This window comes from Lepus europaeus, chromosome 21 (genome assembly GCF_033115175.1).
Source record: "Lepus europaeus isolate LE1 chromosome 21, mLepTim1.pri, whole genome shotgun sequence".
NCBI lineage: Eukaryota > Metazoa > Chordata > Mammalia > Lagomorpha > Leporidae > Lepus > Lepus europaeus.
This window is the reverse complement of record NC_084847.1, coordinates 17,412,080-17,432,719: the sequence shown is the minus strand read 5'-3', so window position 1 is coordinate 17,432,719 and position 20,640 is coordinate 17,412,080. Positions and strand designations below refer to the sequence as shown.

Sequence of the window (20,640 nt, the reverse complement as noted above, 5' to 3'; positions counted from 1 at the left end):
CCAGGCCATAGCAGAGAGCTGGATCGGAAGAGGAACAGTCGGGACATGAACTGACGCCCATATGTGATGCCTGCACCGCAGGCTGGGACTGTAACCCGCTGCGCCACAGCGCTGGCCCCAGGCAGGTGCCGCTTTAGACCAGGTAGTCTGAGGAGGCTTCTAAAGTATGTCTGAAATGAAGCTGCAAGGATAACTGGGGCTCTTAGCCTTCTGTATGTGTGCACCATGGGTCCCTTTGACTAATGAGCTCTACAGCGATTCTCTTAAATTACATGACATTATAATTAAAATCTCTTAAAACAAGATCTAGTGGTGAAAAAAAATACCATAATTTCAAATAGTGATGAGTGCAAGTAATAAGTCAAGATTTCTGCTACCACTGTAGTGTGATGTAAAAATATCTAATTTCTATGTGGGTGATGAAGTCACAGATACTACAGGCAGAGGCTTAGCCCACTATGCCAGCCCCACTATAAGCATTTTTTAAAAAAGATTTATTTATTTGAACGGCAGAACAACATAGAGGGAAGGGGTAGGGAAGAGAGAGAGAAATAGAAATCTTTGTTCTGCTGGTTCACTCCTCTGGGGCCCACAATAGCCAGAAGCCAGGAACCCCATCCAGGTCTTGCACACTAGTGGTAGGGATCCACATGCTTGGGCCATCATCCATTTCTTCCCACCAAATGCATTAGCAGGATCCTGGATTAGAGGTGGGATAGCTAAGTTTTAAAAGTTTTATTTAGTTATTTGCAAGGTAGAGTTACAGAGAGAGGAATAAATAGAGAAAGATCTTCCATCCACTGGTTCACTCTCCAAATGGCCGCAACTGCTGGAGCTGGGCCGATCAGGAGCCAAGAGCTTCTTTGGGTCTCCCACGTGTGTGCAGGGGCCCAAGCACTTGGGCCATCATCTTCTGCTTTCCAAGGCTAAAACAGCTGGATTGGAAGAGGAACAGCCAGGACTTGAACAGGCCCCTAGATTGGATGCTGGCGCCACAGGCAGAGGCTTGACATACTATGCCACAGTGCCAGCCTCAATAGCTGGGTCTTGAACTAGCACTCCAGCATAGGATATGGACATCCCAATTGGAGTTAATTTGCACCACAATACTGGCCCCAAGAGCATTATTTTTTAAATAGTGAAAATTTGGGGAAAGCAGGCATAAGCTGTTTCCATTGAGTCAACATTGGCTTATAGGTAGGAGGGGCAAGATAACACAGGGTATAGTCAGTATTGGGACAGGAGAACAGTCCATAAGGAGAAGTAATTGATGCTTCTGGATTGGTTGAGGTTAACAGTCCCTGTCTACAGGCCCTGGTGGTCCACACTGATGAGATTCATGTGAAGGTTTCTTTATTAGTTTTGGTCATGGCTGTTAACTTCCTTTTTTTTTTTTTTTTTTTTGGACAGGCAGAGTGGATAGTGAGAGAGAGAGAGAAAGGTCTTCCTTTTTGCCGTTGGTTCACCCTCCAATGGCCGCTGTGGCCAGCACATCTCGCTGATCCGAAGCCAGGAGCCAGGAGGCAGGTGCTTCTCCCGGTCTCCCACGCGGGTGCAGGGCCCAAGGACTTGGGCCATCCTCCACTGCCTTCCCGGGCCATAGCAGAGAGCTGGCCTGGAAGAGGGGCAACCGGGATAGAATCTGGCACCCCAACCGGGACTAGAATCCGTTATGCCGGTGCCGCAAGGCGGAGTATTAGCCTGTTAAGCCACGGCGCCAGCCACTGTTAACTTCCCTTAAATCTTCCCTCCTCCTGTCATCCTGTTACCACTGAGACGTAGGTTGAGGCAAGTCACTGATCTCTGACACAAGCCGTTTGAAAAGAGGTAGGCTTTATTTAACCAACCGGCAAGAATGCAGCAAATGTGACTCAAATCTACCTCTTTGGGGTTCTGGAGAAAGTTTTGTGGATTAGGTAGGTGGTGTGTGGAAAGGCTGGTGAAGCAACTTGTGATCAGAGGGACTTGGAATCAGGTCAGCATAGTAAGATAGACTTTTAATTCTAGATTTCCTTGTCTAACAGAGCTTTTACCTCTGGAAGGGCTGTGGTCTCTCTAGTTCTGCAGGTTAGGTTTTCCTTCTGTGCATGCACAGGTTATGTGAATCAGTTTTTTTTTTTTTTTTTTCTGTGTTTCTTTGACCATGTCCTAAGCAGCTGTCCTAAGAAATCAAGAACTGGGGTGGGCACGTGGCACAGCAGTTAAAGCCACCCCTTAGGAATCTGCATCCTGTATCAAAGTGCCTGCCTTTGAGTTCTCTCTATATCCTCCATTCTAGCTTCCTGCTAATGTGTACCCCAGAAGAGGCAGCAGATGATGGCTCAAATAATTGGGTTCTTGCCACCTATGTGGGCGACCTATTTTGAGTTCCCACCTCTTGGGTTCATCTTGGTCCAACCCTATCTGTTATGGGCATTTGAAGAGTAAACCAGTGGATGGGAGATCTCTGTCTCTATGCTTTTTAAGTAAGTTTTTTATTATTATTATTATTATTATTATTATTATTTGAAAGAGAGATCTTCCATCTACTGGTCCACTCCCTAGATGGCCACAATGGCCAGAGCTGGGCCAGACTGAACCCAGGAGCCCAGAACTTCTTCCAGGTCTCCCATGTGGTTGTGGGACCCAAGCACTTATACCATCCTCTTCTGCTTAGCCAGGTACATTAGCTGGATTAGAAGTGGAGCAGCTGGAACTAGAACCAGCACCCACATGGGATGCCGATGCTGCAGGTAGTGGCTTAACTTGCTATGCCACAGCGCCAGCCCCATAAGTTTTTATTTAATCTGCATTAGAAGAAAGCAGGAACTTATTAAGTGGTCTGATCATATTTTTTTAAACAGTAAGATAGGGAACTTGCAGGAAAGGAATGGAAAATCTAATGAGGTTTTTGAGTTTGGGGCATCAGAAGGAAATCTGGTTAACAGTCCAGTTTCAGTGCCCCCATTCAGTTCATTTCTCAATCTTGAGCAATCAAGGAACAAGTACTGCTCTAGGTAGTCCCTGTTGAGAGATTCTAGAGTGAAGAAACAGATTTAGTTGTAAGTACTCTTGAGTACCAGGGTCCAGTTCTTTGGAGGATTGATGGATATAAATAGTTGACATACAGAGTATGTGTTTTACCTTAACATTTGAAAGCTATGAGACATCTCAGTTATAATTAAAATAAAAATTTGTAATAGCTGATGAAATAGCCCCATTTGTTCCTAAAGATGGTAGCCAAAAGAATAGGTTGTGTAAGCATCTTTGTTCTTCAATCTTATGTAGCTTTTTGGGTGATCCTGACTAATCTGGTTTTTATTTTTCCAGAGGTATTTATGTAAGTACAGCAAGTAGTATGAATAGCTGTACACATTTTTCCTTCCTTGACCAGTAGATAATCTAATACTACCCTGTTATCTAAAACTACATGGGCAAGGGAATTCAGCAATGCTTGTCAAGCAGCTATGCTCCTACAAATGTCTTTGACAGTTTGACCAATAGTAGCTGACAGATTTTGAATCATGTCTTGGTTTACATAAACTCCAGCTTTAGAAGTGAGCATACCAAGAATACTTTGTCTACATTGCTAACATATCTTTTAAAATGGTTGCCCTCTGTTTAGGCTGTATTTCTGGCAGTCTTTTGTGATAGTTACTTTCAGACAGTCATGTTTAAGAAACTGTTCTGGGGTGGATGTTTGACAAGGTTTCAGATGCCACTTGGGACACCTGCATCCCATATTGGAGTGCCTGGTTCAAATCCCAGCTCCATTTTCCAATCCCAGTTTCCTGATGATGCACACCCTCCCAGGCAGGAGTTAGGAGCTCCTGGCTCTAGCTTGGCCCAGCCCTTGCTATTGTGGGCATTTAGGGAGTGAACCAGTGAATGAAAGGTCTCTCTGCCTTTCAAATAAAATGCAAATAATTTTTAAAAATAGAGCCCATTCTTCTTAACCATGGCTTTATTTTTGTTAGGGTTGGCAAAAGGGACTGCATCTTGATTTTAACAATGTTTATATTCTTCTCTTACGATTGAGGCCCATTTTTGGGAAAACACCATTGATCAGTCATCCAGTAGCTAGATTTTGATTGTCCCTCATTGCCAGGATGGACCTGTCCTGATTATTAGTCTAATCTGGTCTCACATTGGGAGGGAAGTGATTGAGGACCAGCAGTGTCACAAACCCTTTAAGCCTCATTTGAGCAACAAAGAGGTTTAGAAATGGTTCTTAGGTTGAGTTTACCTGGAGTCCATTTTCAAGTTTAACTGTTCTGTAGGCAATAGTTGTCATCTCAAAGTGCCAGGCCAGCGATATATTGTTAGTTTGTACTTCTGTAGAATTTTGACAGGCAACAGGCATAAAGTTTATAAGGAAAATACAGGGGCCGGGCTGTGGCGGAGTGGGTTAACGCCTTGGCCTGAAGCGCCGACATCCCATATGGGCAAGGGTTCTAGTCCCGGCTGCTCCTCTTACGATCCAGCTCTCTGCTATGGCCTGGGATAGCAGTAGAAGATGACCCAAGTCCTTGGGCCCCTGCATCCGTGTGGGAGACCCAGAAGAAGCTCCTGGCTTTGGATCAGTGCAGCTCCAGCTGTTGTGGCCACCCGGGGAGTGAACCATCAGACGGAAGACCTCTCTCTCTTTCTGCCTTTCCTCTCTCTGTGTAACTGACTTTCAAATAAATAAATAAATCTTAAAAAAAAAAAAAAAAGGAAAATACAAAATAAAACCAACAAGAGCATAACAAATTGAGCTTGCATCTCAAAAACAAAGAACACAGTTATAACTCAATAGGTGTATTATAGGGTTTTTTTTTAAGATTTATTTATAAGTTTTCATCTATAGCTTGAACAGTATTTATCAAAGATAAACAGTTTGCTTATAAGTTTTGGGTTGAATATTTATATAAGTGCACCAAGAAAAATGATTTAGTATATTATAATCTCATTTTTTTTAAAATGAAGATTTATTTATTTATTTGAAAGCCAGAGTTACAGAGAGGCAGAGAGAGAGAGAGAGAGAGAGAGAGAGAGAAGCAGAGGTTTCTTCCACCCACTGGTTGGCTCTCCAAATGTCTGCAATGGCCAGAGCTGGGCCGATCTGAAGCCAAGAGCCAGAAGCTTCTTCTGAGTCTCCCACATGGGTTTAGAGGCCCAAGGACTTGGACCATCTTCCACTGCTTTCCCAGGCACATTAGAAGAGATCTGGATCAGAAGTGGAGCAGCCAGGAATTGAACCTGTGCCCACATGGGATGCCAGCCCCGCAAGTGGATACTTATGCCACAGTGCTGGCTCCGAACCAACAACATGTTAAATAACAGACATAAAACGCCTTCCATTTTTATCATTTCATCCAGTCTCATGTAATTTTTGTTTTATAAACTCATCAGCTCCTTTATTAGAGTTCTGGAAATTTTCATGTAGTTATCAGAAATCTGTATTCAAGAGTATTTGTTAAGAGTCTTTTGTGGCCGGCACCGTGGCTCAATAGGCTAATCCTCCACCTTGCGGCACTGGCACACCGGGTTCTGTCCTGGTTGCCCCTCTTCCAGTCCAGCTCTCTGCTGTGGCCCGGGAGTGCAGTGGAGGATGACCCAAGTGCTTGGGCCCTGCACCCCATGGGAGACCAGAAGAAGTACCTGGCTCCTGCCTTCGGATCGGTGTGATGTGGCGGCCATTGGAGGGTGACCTAACGGCAAAGGAAGACCTTTCTCTCTGTCTCTCTTTCTCACTGTCCACTCTGCCTGTCAAAAAATAAAAATAAAAAATAAATTAAAAAAAAGTCTTTTGTGTGGGGGCCGACGCTGTGGTTCACTTGGTTAATCCTCCGCCTGTGGCACCAGCATCCCATATGGACGCCGGGTTCTAGTCCCCGTTGCTCCTCTTCCAGTCCAGCTCTCTGCTGTGGCCTGGGAAGGCAGTGGAGGATGGCCCAAGTGCTTGAGCCCTGCACCCGCATGGGAGACCAGGAGGAAGCACCTGGCTTCTGGCTTCGGATCGGCGCAGCGCGGACCATAGCGGCCATTTGGGGGGTGAACCAACGGAAGGAAGACCTTTCTCTCTGTCTTTCTCTATGTGTGTGTCTCTCACTGTAACTCTACCTGTCCAAAAAAGAAAAAAAAAAGGTTATAAAAGAGTCTTTTGTGTGAATTTGATTGTAAATACTTTCAGAGAAGAATCAAAACTGTGGATGACATAAAAAAAAAAAGTCTTAGGATAATCATGGTTACAATTATGGTAACAACTCAGCAATTGACAAGGAAATAAAGTTCTTTTTGTTGTATATAGCATTTCAGAAAGGGACTTGGGGTTCCACGAGATTAAGTCTGTCCTCCCGTCCTCTGGGCCTGTGGTGGGAGGGACAGTCTCAGAGATCTCTAAAACGTCTTCAGGATCTCTGTCCCGTTAAGACATCAGTCATAATAGCACCACACCAGGACTGTTAGACCCTTATACATTTTCTATAATCTTTGGAACATTAACATTAATTAACATAGCTATATGAATGTAACTCAGTCAAAGTTTAGTGCCACTTTATTATTTGGCAATGTTTTTGATATAACCCAGTATGCCAAATAAGCCCAATGAGTTTATTATGTCTTCAAGATATTAGATACATACTTTGAGAATCTCCAGAGCCCCAATGGGAAATCTCAGTCAAAATAATTAATTTAGGGGCCAGTGGTGTGGCGTAGCAAGTAAAGCCACCGCCTGCCGTGCCAGCATCCATTTGGGTGCCAGTTTGAGTCCCAGCTACTTCACTTCCCATCCAGCTCTCTGCTACGGTCTGGGAAAGCAGTAGAAGATGGCCCAAGGCCTTGGGCCCCTGCACCTGAGTGGGAGACTCAGAAGAAGCTCCTGGCTTCGGATCGGTGCAACTCTGGCCGTTATTGCCAATTGGGGAGCGAACCAGCGGATGGAAGACCTCTCTCTCTCTCTGCCTCTGTTTCTCTGTAACTCTGCCTTTCAAATAAATACATTTTAAAAAAATTAATTTAGAACTTTGATCCTAAGGAAATCTGCCAAAGATTCCAAAAGATTTAAAATCTTTGATCAAAATAGGATCTGGTGCCTTTGCTATGGCACAGCAAGTTTAAACTGCTACTTGAGATGCTGCATGGTGGCATCCCATATCAGAGTGCAAGTTTGAGTCCTGGCTGCTCCACTTCAGACTGTGCTCCTTGCTTATGCACCTAAGAAGGCAGCAAATGACGAACCAAGTTCCTGGGCCCCTGCCACTCATGTAGGAGACCCGGATGAAGTTCTGAGCCCCAACCGTTGTGGCCATCTGGGAAGTCAAACAGCAGATGGAAGATATTTCTCTCTCTCTCTCCCCCCCTCCCTCTCTCCCCCCTCCCTCCCTCTCCCTCTCTCTCTCTCTCTCTCTTTTGCTCTGCCTTTGAAATAAGTAGGTTTTCTTTTTAAATAAAGGATCTTAGATCCTTGTGAAATAATAGTCGTCCATTTAATCACAATGACTTTACCAGTTAGAAAGAGAGCAATCCACGTAAGATATTTTAAAATAAATAAAGATTTCTTAAAATGTCTTAACTCTTTAAAGACTCAGTTTCCTAAACACTAGAAACCTAATAAAGACAGCAGAAAATACTAGGAATTGTCTTGATAAAACACAAGATCTTGCTTCCTTGGCTGGTTGCAGTATGTTTGCTTCTCCTTATATGAACTCCAGTAAGGTGGTCTAGCTATCAGACCAGAGGGAAAGGTCCTTGATTAATTAGACATTGGAATACTGTGTGTCCAAGGTTATATTACAGAAGGGTTCAAACAAGGAAACCTTGAGTAGAGTAATGCATGACTTAAAAACAAAGTGCTGTCTGGTTACAGGGTCTAGGCCTTTGAGGCAGCATTTTCAGTGTCAGACTATAATAGCAGAGTCTGGACTGGGGAGGACCCAGTTGCTGACCATAAACTTGAAAGAGTGAGTCAACAATTACATGGAAACTATAAAAGGAAAAGCTGCAATTCAGAAGATGGAAGGAAAACTAAACATTTCAGAATTAAAAATCAAAACTCCTTTCTTTTACCAAGAGCAGATCAATATTTCAAGAAGGCCTGTTGCTTTAAAAATAAGAGATTGTGGTTTTAAATCAGTGGATTAATATTTGATTTGCAGGGAATTGCAAAAATTTTTCTAATTATAGCTATCTTGATCATATACAAAGTTTTCCTAAGATTTGTTCTTCATAAACCTTACATGATCTGCTCAGACCCTCTGTGACATGCCCCATCTTTGTTACCATTCTAGAATAATACAGCTATTTCATTTCAGGACAAAATTATGTAAAATTCCTTTTGAATCTAAAAATGTTTTTTAAGTAGAATATTAATTCTTAGTAACTTTAAAGCAGCCTTGAATGGTCATATACTAACAATTTATGAAAACATATCAAGCATATTGTCTTTTTCAAAAAAGATTTATTGTATTTATTTGGAAGAGTTGCAGAAAGAGAGAGAGGTCTTTCATCGCTGGTTCACTATCCAAATTGCCCCAGTGGCTGGAGCTGAGCCAATCTAAAGCCAGGAGCTTCTTCTAGGTAGCCCACATGGGTGCAGGGGCCCAAGGACTTTGCTTTCCCAGGTGTATTAGCAGAGAGCTGGATCTGAAGTGGAACAACCAGGACTCAAACCAGAGCCCATATGGAATGTTGGTGTGCAGGCAAGGGCTTTGCACCACAGCGCCCCCTGCCTTTTAAAGCTGGATTGCAGAGACGGTGGGAGAGGGAGATTTTCTATTCGCTGATTCACTCTCCAAATGGCTGCAACACCCAGGGCTGGGCCAGGCTGAAGCTGGAAGTTTCTTCCAGGCCTCTTATGTAGGTACAGGAGACTTGGGCCATCCTCCACTGCTTTCCCAGGTACATTAGCAGGGAGCTGGATTGGAAGTGGAGCAGCCAGAACTCAGACTAGTGCCCATATGGGATGCCAGCACTGCAGATGGCAGCTTTACCTGCTTTGCCACAGCCCCAGCCCCAACGTATTTTTTATTTGACAGGTGGAGTTATAGACAGTGAGAGAGACAGAGAGAAAGGTCTTCCTTCCATTGGTTCACTCCCCAAGTGGCCTCCATGGCTGGAGTTGCACCAATCCGAAGCCAGGAATTAGGTGCCTCTTTCTGGTCTCCCACGCAGGTGCAGGGGCCCAAGCATTTGGGCCATCCTCCAATGCCTTCCTGGGCCACAGCAGAGAGCTGGACTGGACTAGAACTGGCGCCCATATGGGATGCCGGCATCGCAGGCAGAGGATTAACCAAGTGAGCCACGACGCCGGCCCCATCCCCAACATATTGTCTTATAGAACTTAAGCCAAGAGTATTTGAATTATATTTAGACACATTTATTTCATTTATATTTGCTCAGTTTATTTTTAAAGTATATTTGGAATACTTATGGAAACTGAAATATTATGATCGTTTTAAATTATTTTCTTATCAAGAAAAACCCCAAAAGCTAAATTGTTGTTCTTGCTGCAAGGAAGGAATGAGCATTGCATTATGCTTTTATCTGCACAGTTTACTCTTAGGTGAAAATTATACCTTTGTGATCACAGACATTTAATAAAAGGTACCTGCCTGGCCAGCAAACCCAGGCAGAAATGTATGCTAATAATTCTGAAAACATCTTTTTCTCTCTCTCTCTATTTTTTTAACAACTTTAAAACTGCTCAGACTTATTTTTCAGATTTATTTAAATCATGTGAACTCAAAGGTATTTAGATTAACAGTTTTAGTTTATGTGACTGCTCATTTATATGTAAGCCAATAAGATGTAGAATTTTTGGCAAGCATTTGGCTTAGCAGTTAAGATGCCGCTTGGGATGCCTGCAACCCATATCACAAAGTGCCTGGGTTCAAGTTCCAAGTCTGCTCCTGACTCTAGCTTCCTGCTTATGTGTACCCAGGGAGGCAGCAGGTGATGATGGCTCAAGTAAGTACTTGGCTCGCTGCCACCCACATGGGAGATCATGGGAGATCCAGAATCAGCTCCCAGTTCCCAGCTTCAGCTTGGCTCACCCTTACTGTTGCAGGCATTCAGGGAGTAAACCAGCAAATGGGAGGGGAGCTCCTCTGTCTCTCTCTGCCTCTCAGATAAATAAAAGGATTTTTTTTTTTTTTTTTTGGACAGGCAGTTAGAGACAGAGAGAAAGGTTTTCCTTTTTCCATTGGTTCACCCCCACAATTGGCCGCTAAGGCCAGCATGCTGCGCCGATCTGAAGCCAGGAGCCAGGTGCTTCCTCCTGGTCTCCCATGCAGGTGCAGGGCCCAAGCACCTGGGCTATCCTCCACTGCCTTCCCAGGCCACAGCAGAGAGCTGGACTGGAAGAGGAGCAACTGGGACTAGAACCTGGGGTGCCAGCGCCACAGGCAAAGGATTAGCCAAGTGAGCTGTGGCGCCAGCCAAAATGATTTTTTTAAAATATTTACTTATTTATTTGAAAGATGAAGTTACAGAGATAGTGAGGAAGAGAAGTCTTCCATCTGCTGGTTCACTCCCCATATGGCTGCAATGGCCAGGGCTAGGCCAGGAGCCAGGAGCTTCATCCGGCTCTCCCACATGACACTTTGGCCATCTTCTGCTTTTCCTAGGCTATTAGCAAGGAGCTGGATGGGAAGTAGAGCAGCTGGGACTTGAACTAGCTAGCACCCATGTGGGATGCGGGTGCTAGCTTTACTTGCTACACCACAGTGCCACTGACCCCCAAGACATTTTTTTAAGATTATCTGTTTGAAAGGTGGAAATAGAGAGGTCGATCATCTTCCATCTGCTGGTTCACTCCACAACAGCTGGGGCTGGGCCAGGCCGAAGCCAGGAGCTTCTTCCAGGTTTCCCTTGTGGGAGACCTTCTTAGGGTCCACCTTCTTAGGAGGGAGCTGGATCAGAAGTGGAGCTGTTGGTACTTGAACCAGCCCCAATGTGGGATGCCGGCACTGCAAGGAGAGGCTTAACTTTTTACATACAGCACCAACCCCAAGAAAGTTTTTAAAAATAGAATTCTTGGGGTTGGTGCTATGGCGTAGTGGGTAAACCTGCTGCCTGCAGTGCCAGCATCCCATATGGGCGCCAGTTCAAGTCCCAGCTGCTCCACTTCCAATCCAGCTCTCTGCTGTGGCCTGGGAAAGTAATAGAAGATGGCCCAAGTCCTTGGGCCCCTGCACCTGCGCAGGAGACCCAGAAGAAGCTCCTGGCTCCTGGCTTCGGATTGGTGCAGCTCTGACCGTTGCAGCCAATTGGAGAGTGAACCAGTGGTTGGAAAACCTCTCTCTCTCTCTCTCTCTCTCTCTCTCTCTCTGCCTCTCCTCTCTGTATGTCACTCTGACTTTCAAATAAATCTTAAAAAAAAAAAAAGAATTCTTGTGGCCAGCGCTGTAGCATAGCAGGTAGCATAGCAGCCTCCACCAGCAGTGCTGGCATCCCATGTGGATGCCAGTTCAAGGCCCAGCTGCTCCACTTCCGATCTAGCTCTCCTCTATGGCCTGGAAAAGCAGTACATAGTGGCCCGAGTCCTTGGGCCCCTGCACCCCCATGGGAGACCTGGAAGAAGCTCCTGCCTTCGTATTAGCACAACTCTGGCCATTGTGGCCATTTGGAGAGTGAACTAGTGGATGGAAGACCTCTCTATTTCTCTCTCTCTCTCTCTTTCTCTTTCTCTGCCTCTCCTTCTTTCTCTGTGTAACTCTTTCAAATAAATAAATAAATCTTAAAAAAAAATAGAATTCTTTAGAAAATTTTACCAGGGAGACACAACATATAGTGTGTACAAGTGCATAATATACGTACCACAAAGACGTTACATAATTTTTATGCTGGTACTCCTTTTTGTGTATCAGGCATTCTTTATAGTGATTCAGTTTTGTTGGTCACCTGGGGCAGGCATAGTCCCAGGAATCTTCTGATCAGCAGGAGTGTTTGGATTCAGCCCACAGAGCCATTCAGCCTCCTGGTAGGCCTTTTACGAAACTGTTAATCTGTTCCCTTGGGGTTAGTAAGGTATTTGGAAAAGCTTGGATACCAGCCCAGTTGGGATTATGAGTAAAAAAAAAAAAAAAAAAAAAAAAGTAAAGAGGTTCTCCATTCTGAATCATCTCCGTTGAAAGACATGTTATTTTTTCAGTTATATAAATCCAAAGTGAAGAATGGGGAGTGAGGGATGGGCATTTGGCATAATGGTTATGTTGCTGTTTGGGTCTCACACATCCCATATCAGAGTTACCTGGGTTCAGATCCCACCTCTGCTGTCCATTGCAGCTTCCTGCTAATGTGCACCATGAGAGGCAGCAGGTGACAACTTAAGTACCTGGGTCCCTGCCACCCATGTGGGAGACCCAGATTGAGTTCTGGGCTCCTGGCTTCAACCTGGTCCTGCCCTGGTTGTTGCATGCATTTGGGAAATGAACCAGTGGATGGGAGATCTCTGCCTCCTTTTATTTCTCTTCCTCTCTCTGCCTTTCAACTAAATAAAATAAATTTTAAAAGAATGGATGAGCATAACAAAATCTGTGACACTGTCCCTGGTTATGTATAGTAGCCAATATTTGTCCAGGTGGAAATTGCCCCAACTAGGTTTGAGAAAGACTTTGCCTGAATTAGGTTTCCTTGTGGCTGAGAGAAAGGAAAACCATTCCTTGTTTTCCTGTATTCCATGTTCCTGGAAAATAGTCTGGGCTCCCCGATTTGTGCCTTCCTCTCCACATGGCAGAGGATGAGCCGGAAGACTTGCCTCAGGCCTTTGGGGGATAGGAAATCAGTTACTTCCACTAGGATTGCCGCCTCATTCCCCAACAGTGACATGCACCATGTGAGCAAAGCAGGTTATAACAGACCCTAGACTAGGTTTCATATGCCAGAAATCAGCGTACTACAACCAGAACCCCGAAAGGGCCAACCAGGAGGATCTCTGCAGTGAAACCCAGTTCTGCCTCAAATTAACAAGAATTGGGGTTCAACTCATGAGGACCCCACAGAGGATCAACCCGAGAGACATGAGAGTGGAAATTGTACTTTTGAGATTATTCACACAGGGGAATCTTGTTCCAGAAGTGATTTCTTTCCTCAAAAGGATGGAAAAAGTACCAGGAGTTAGTTCTACTTCAGCCAAGAGGATCCCATCAGGCAGCTGTTCACGGGTCATGACCGGGCCGGGTGTGTGTGTGTGTGTGTGTGTGTGGATGCCATGGGCAAGCATATTTATCTAGGTTGGCAAAAATTGTAACCAAATTAGGTAGATCTACTGCTTGATTATCACAAAAATCAATCTGTGACACCAGTCTTTTAAGAAAAGAATTTTTTTTTAATTTTTATTTTTTAGCTAAGAAGCAGGAAATGTGACTCAAATTTGCCTTCTTGATCAGGGGTCTGGGCTTAGCCTACTACTCTGCAGCACCAACCCCTGCAGCTGTTATATATAATTACGTGGAAAATGAAATTCAAAGGAAACATGCAGTTTCCACAAACTTTTTGAAGACGCTTTGTATATTTCTGTGAATCTAAGCCTTTTTACCACCCCAGTATTCCTAAGAGATTGAACAAATTCCCATCAGTGATGGAAAGCTAACATGGCATTGATAGGCAGTGGGCAGGATTGAAGGCCTACTCCTACAATTCTGAAAAAGCTTTCCCAGAAAAATTAGTGGTTCATTTCCACACTTGATCTTAGCCAAAAGGCCGAGAAGCGATGGTGGCCCACTTCCAGGGGACCTAGAGAGGCTGAGGCAGTGAAGAACAAGCAGGAAGCAGCGTGCTCACCTATCTCATTTAATCCTGCCAGTTCTACATGGGAGCTGCGAACAGATCCACACACAGCCCCTCAGGATTCATTCCAAACCCAAAAAGCCCTCCGAACCAAGCCTTTTTCCTGAAGTTTGTAGCAGATTTATTTGCCAGAAGCCCCTGCGACGCTGTTTATCCTTCTTCCTACTTTGTGATGCAGAAGTGTCAGTGCTCCATGGACGGCAGGATGCTGCCCAGTCTTCACGGTGGAGGTTATCAGATGTATCACATTGTCTTTCTAAAACACAAAGAATTTTCCAAAACACTTGACTCCTAAGAATTTCAGATGAGAAAGTTGACGTTATAGAGAGGCTAAGCATGGCCACCAAGTTTTGTAATGAAGTTTGGAAAAAGTCCAAACAGGTTGAGTATCCCTGAAGTAAAAATCCCTTAAGTAAAATCAGAAGTGCTTTTGATTTTGGAATTTTTAAGATTTGGGGATATTTACTACCAGTTGAGCATCCCTAATTCAGAATCCAAAATCTGAAATGCCTCAAAATAGGAACCATTTTTGGTAGTGTCACTGCTCAAAAAGTTTCTGATTTGGGGACATTTTGCATTTTTGAATTTAAGATGTTTAACCTGTATGTGCTTTATTCACATAACTAAGAGCCCATTGAATGACCTGTATCCCATTCTTCAAAAGGAGTTAGCTCTGCAAATACTCATGTGGTTGTGTAAAAAGCCTTAGGAAGAGTGTTTTTTTGTTTGTTTTTTGACAGGCAGAGTTAGACAGTGAGAGAGAGAGAGAGAGAGAGACAAAGGTCTTCCTTCCGTTGGTTCACCCCTAAAATGGCTGCCACGGCCAGAACTACGCTGATCCAAAGCCAAGAGGTGCCCCCTCCTTGTCTCCCACGCGGGCGCAGGGGCCCAAGCGCGCAGGCCATCCTCCACTGCCCTCCTGGGCCACAGCAGAGAGCTGGACTGGAAGAGGAGCAACCGGGACAGAACTGGTGCCCCAACCGGGACTAGAACCCGGGGTGCCGGTGCCGCAGGCGGAGGATTAGCCAAGTGAGCCGCGGCGCCGGCCAGGAAGAGTGTTTTTTGAAGTCATCGGCCCTTTATAGTCTCATCGTCAGTAATGCTTCAAGCCAGGATTTTCCTCTCTATAGTCGTGACCAGAGCAATACCATGAATGTTTCATGGACCGTGTGCTCTTTCAGTACCATCAGGGAGAGTCAGGTGGGGAGGGTCGAGATGTTACTGTGATTATTCCTCTTCTTCCTTGAACATCTCAGAAGCAGGGCCAACCTAAGCAGGCTGGGAAAACACTCAGGCAGTAGAGTAGTGTTTACGTTCTGAGAGAATCAAAAATAACAGAGCTTTGGCACGTATTAAGCTAAAATATTTCTGGTGAAATCAACAAACTTTTCATCCAGATTGCCTCACTCAGAAACAACTGATTTATTTTTCAAGTGAAAATCATCTAAAATCCTCCACTTTGGGCTTTCTTATTTCTGGAAAGCATATTTTTGCTCAAGTTTTGATCGCATGTTCCAGGCATTTTCTCTCTTTTTTAAGATTTATTTATTTATTTGAAATGCAGAGTTACGGAGAGGCAGAGAGAGAGAGAGAGGTCTTTCATCCATTAGTTCACTTTACAGTTGGCCACAATGGCTGGAGCTGTACCGATCCAAAACCAGGAGCCAGGAGCTTCTTCCAGGTCTCCTATGTGGATACAGGGGCCCAAGGACTTGGGCCATCTTCTACTGCTTTCCCAGGCCATAGCAGAGAGCTGGATTGGAAGTGGAGCAGCTGGGACTCGAACCGGAAGCCATATGGGATGTAGGCACCGCAGGAGTTGGCTTTACCCACTATGCCACAGTGCCAGCCCCTGGGCATTTTCTCTTGAAGGATTATCATGTCATTTTAGATTTTCCTGTTGAATACTAATTTTATGCAATTTACATGCTTTGTAAAATTGGGCCAACCTCTTCTTGCACCAGGGATGCTGAGGGATTTAAGCATTATAAAGGCTTAGCCTATTCTCAAATCCCATGAAGACGGATAGTTTAATTGGGATTTATGGTTCTTTTTGTAAAATAAACCTGTGGTTTAACAAGATATATATGTGGATATAGATAGCTGTCCCTTGTTCTGCCATAGAGCTGCTAAAACCCTTAGCATTTTCATCATGAGCCATCCAGAGCATCAGAGGGTTAGAACCATCAGCCCTACCCCCAGAGAAGGGCTAGGTGTAGTTGCCACGTGGCCGATGATGCAGTCAACCATGCCTGAGACGAGGCCAAGGGAACTTCTGGGTAGGAGCATGCTGAGCCCCGAGGTGGCAGCCCTGTGCCTGCCCCCACGCCTGCATGAGTGGGTGTCAGAGAAGCAGGGAATGTGGAACACTGCAGGTATTGGCTGTGTGACACCTGCTTCTCAATCATCTTCCCTTGCAGTATCTGACCAAGCAGGTGGAGCTTCTACGGCAAATGAATGAGCAGCACGCAAAGGTGTATGAGCAGTTAGATGTCACAGCAAGGGAGCTGGAAGAAACTAATCAAAAGCTGGTTGCTGACAGCAAGGCCTCACAGCAGAAGATTCTGAGGTAAGTGCATTTTCTGGACTCTATTGAGGGAACTGTAAGGGGCATTTATTAGAAACAACTAGAAGGTAACTAGTGAGTGTGGTCAGTGTGGGGTAAGGCTTCATGTAGTTCATTTGGAGAGTGGAGACTAAATTCAAGGGAGTTCTCTCAGTTAAGAAAACCCAGTTGGAGTGGCTAGCAGCTAATCTCTCCTCACTGCTTTCACCTTTAATTTAATATGACAAGGAGAAATTGGCTTCTGTGTATTCCTCGCAGCTTGACGGAAACAATCGAGTGCCTGCAAACCAACATCGATCACCTTCAGAGCCAAGTGGAGGAGCTGAAGTCGTCTGGCCAAGGGAGGAGGAGCCAGGGGAGAAGTGACCGGGAGAAGTCGGCGCCCAGCTTTGCCTGTCTGAAGGAGCTGTATGACCTCCGCCAGTAAGAGCTGCGGGGAGTGGCCGTGTCACTGACACAGCTGGGCCTCTGGGTCATTAAAGTACCATTTTCAGAAGTGCCACGTGGCTCTTAGACCACTAGTGGCTTGAACAGAAGCACTTAAGCCTACAGATCCCAGAGTTCCTAGGTGTTAGTAAGTTAATTCTGTGGAATCTCATTTTTGAAAGTCTTGAGAGCATTTATTTCAGTATTTTTAACAAATGTTAAATCTTACAGTAAGTTCTTCTGATAAACTACAGTTTTGTGTCTCACATTAAAGTGAAGACAAAAAGAAATCGCAGTGAAACAAAACTCCAGACAAACAGAAGGTTTTTTCCTAAAGAAATCTCTTTATAATTCAGAGCTATGAGTTTGAATCCTTAAGAACTGTTTAGTTACCCCCGTTCCCTAGGTGGTGCTGTGCCAGACATGAAGAATGGTGACCAAAATAGATGTAGTTCCTGCTCTCTTGAGCTTTTCAGTCTAAAAGAGGCAGATAAGTGATAATGACTAGACCTGAACAGGAGAGAGACCAGCTGGGTCATTTGATGCTTCTCAACCTTGGCTATACCCAGATCACTGGTGTAGTGTTTCAAAATGCAAACGGCAATGCAGTCCCCGGGCCTAAATCAAATTTTCTAGGTGTGGGTCAGAAACTGCCCAGGTGATGCTGCTGTTCATTCCTGGATAGGAATCACTTCAGCAGTGGTTCCCAACCTTAGCTGCTTGTTAGCAATCACTTCGATAGTTGTTCTGTTGTTGTTGTTTGCTTATTTGATGATTTATTTATTTGAAAGAGTGATGTGGGGAGACAGATTTTCCACCCACTGGTTCACTACCAGTGGCCGCAACAGTTGCGGCTAGGCTGAAGCCAGGAGCCCCGGTCTCCAACATGGGAGACAGGGACCCAAGTACTTTGGTCATCTTCCACTTCCTTCCCAGAGGCATTAGCAGAGAACTGGATGGGAACTGAAGGAGCCAGGACTTGGATGGGTGCTCCAACGTGGGATTGCTGTTCTGCAACACCTGCCCCACTTTAAAAACTCAACACCAGGTAGCAGGCAAGTAGGTCAGAGTTGATGGGGCAGGACCCAGGCACCGGTAGTTTTTAAGGCTGCCCTGTGATTCTGATTTGCAGCCGAGGCTGAGGACCACTGTGCCATTTCCTTCTGAGGTGGCTGCCTTGCTGCTGGTTCTTGGGAATAGATGCTCTGTGGTACTTTTAATATTAAAAAAAAAAAAAAAGGAGGGGAGTGCTGGCACTGTGGTGTAGCTGGTAAAGCCACTGTCTTCAGTGCTGGCATCTCATATGGGCACCAGTTTAAGTTCTGGCTGCTCCACTTCCCATCCAGCTCTCTGGTATGGCCTGGGGAAGCAGTGGAAGATGGCCCAAGTCCTTGGCCTCTGCACCCATGTGGGAGACCAGGAAGGGGCTCCAGGTACCTGGCTTCAGATCAGCTCAGCCGCAGCCATTGCAGCCATTTAGGAAGTGAACCAGCAGATGGAAGACCTCTCCCTCCCTCTCCCCCTCCCCGCCTCTCCCCCTCTTCCCCCCTCCCCCCTCTCTCCCCCTCCCCCTTTGCCCCTTCCTCTCCCTCTTTCCCTCCTTCTGCCTTTTTCCCTCTCTGCCTGTCTTTCAAATAAATAAGTCTTTAAAAAAAAAGGCACAAACCTGTGTTTGCCTCACACACTTTGACTTTGGGCCACTGCTCTAGTGTGGAATGGGCTTCAGGCACTGTCACAGCTCCCTGCAAAATTTAGCTGAAAAAAATCACTAGTGTCCCCCTTGTCAGTGTCAGTTGACCTGAGTCATAACTGCTTCACGTTCTCCCTGTAGACACTTTGTGTACGACCACGTGTTTGCCGAGAAGATCACTTCCTTGCAAAGCCAGCAGAGCCCTGATGAAGAAGAAAACGAGCACTTGAAGAAGACGGTGGCCATGTTGCAGGCACAGCTGAGCCTGGAGCGGCAGAGGCGGGTGACGGTGGAGGAGGAGTACGGGCTCGTGCTGAAAGAGAACAGTGAGCTGGAGCAGCAGCTGGGGGCCACGGACGCCTACCGGGCGCGGGCGCTGGAGCTGGAGGCCGAGGTGGCCGAGATGCGGCAGATGCTGCAGTCCGAGCATCCTTTTGTGAACGGGATTGAGAAGCTCGTGCCGGACTCCCTGTTTGTTCCTTTCCGAGAGGCGGGCCAGAGCCTGCTGGAGGAGATGCTGCTGCCGGCGCCCGAGGCCCCGCGAAAGCCCCTGAAGCGCAGCAGCAGTGACACGGGCCTCAGCAGCTTGGCGGGGGGCGACCTCGTGAGGGGCCACGAGGAGACCTGCATCAGGAGGGCCAAGGCGGTGAAGCAGAGGGGCATCTCCCTCCTGCACGAGGTGGACACGCAGTACAGTGCCCTGAAGGTCAAATACGAGGAGCTGCTGAAGAAGTGCCAGCAGGAACAGGACTCACTCCTGCACAAGGCTGTGCAGACCTCCAGGGCCCCAGCCAAGGACCTGACGGCAATGGCTGCCCAGCCTGAGCCCGCTGCTGGCAGCTGGGAGCCAGCCTCTGTTCCACCAGAGCCCGTCGGCTCCCCCACCACCACCACGCCCCCGGAGTACAAGGCGCTGTTTAAGGAGATCTTCAGTTGCATCAAGAAAACTAAGCAGGAGATCAATGAACAGAGAACAAAATACCGATCTCTCTCCTCTTATTCCTAATTGAAGCTTCAGCCGTGCTGCTGACTTGCCCGTTTCCTCTCGCCTCTCTCTCCTGGACAAGTGTTTGTAGACACCGAAGCCTGATATTGCTCTTGACGTTTGTCTCGCTGCTTTGCTTATTTGGCAAATGCACAGCACGAGGAAAGGAGGCAGCTGCTTGCCATCAGTCCTGCGACGCAGGTCCCTTTAAGTGCCCCCAGGAAATCCCGAGACAAACTGGCCTCTGGCTGGCGCACTAACTAACTGCAGTTCTTAGAAAAGTCCCTGAACCAGTGGGGGGAGATGTGAGCTCCTGGGGTCACTGTACCATGGGGAAAGGGCTCAGTGGGAACTGGCAACCCCTGCGCCTTCTTGCTCAGTGTCTCAAACTCTAGAAGTCAGGGAGCTGCAAACACTGTTGGATACTGTGAATTCATTAAGAAGAATGTTCAGGAGAAAGCAGGGGTCTAATCCAAAATAAATGAAGTTAGGAAATACTCCAAAACCCTTGAGTTCGTTAGGTCTGCTACCAGTTGAACTGTGACTGCAGGGAATCCTAACATCTCTAAATCCATCGAACCCCACATTGATTTGATCACAGTTACCTTATTAGCATACCCCTAGAGAGCCTCCACCCCACCCCGCCCCCACATTCAAGTGTTTTACTCAAAGCTGTAGCTTTTAGGATATGTGAGTATGTCGATCTTTAATTCCTTTCTCAGATTCTTAAACTAAAGGGAGCAGATCCAGCCCCTCGCTCCCCTGTGTGTTGGCTGAGCTGCTCCCGCTCCACTGCTACCATTCCTGCACACTGCCCACATGCCTGTCGACGACTTGATGAAGCAGTGTTGATGTTCTGACTGTGGAATTGTCCTCTCACTTGCATACTTTAATTTAAAACTATTTAAAAGAACTGAGGTTCTGATTATTGTATGTATTTTTCTAAAACCAAATAAAGCTACCTATGAAAATGAACAAATAGATGTTATAATTTTAATTAAGCTGATGTCCATTTCACTGGTATAACTGCCTGTCCAATAGGCACCTGTAGGAAAACCGGATAATGACCACCTCTCCCGTTTCTTTAAACAGGGAATGCTTGGGATTATGTCGTTTAGTAGCACAGATTCTACTCAGATTGCTGTATGTTCACTGTGAATACTATAGGCTTGAAAAGCATTTTCAAATTTATATGCTCTATAATTTTCACTATTTCAGTAGTCT

At 45.8% G+C, this 20,640-nt stretch overlaps 1 protein-coding gene and 1 pseudogene across 1 annotated transcript in view; one reads left to right on the top strand and one right to left on the bottom strand.

The window, feature by feature from the left end:
* Window positions 1–20,386, top strand: part of CDR2 (cerebellar degeneration related protein 2) — a 36,863-nt gene extending 16,477 nt beyond the window's left edge. Inside the window, exons 3-5 of the mRNA XM_062180011.1 lie at window positions 16,170–16,318; window positions 16,574–16,738; window positions 18,573–20,386. Coding sequence (XP_062035995.1) covers window positions 16,170–16,318; window positions 16,574–16,738; window positions 18,573–19,437 — 1,179 coding nt within the window. The 3' untranslated portion in view covers window positions 19,438–20,386. The remainder of the gene's footprint in view (window positions 1–16,169; window positions 16,319–16,573; window positions 16,739–18,572) is intronic.
* LOC133751118 (U2 spliceosomal RNA) lies at window positions 13,555–13,674 on the bottom strand (annotated as a pseudogene).
* Window positions 20,387–20,640: the final 254 nt, after the last annotated feature.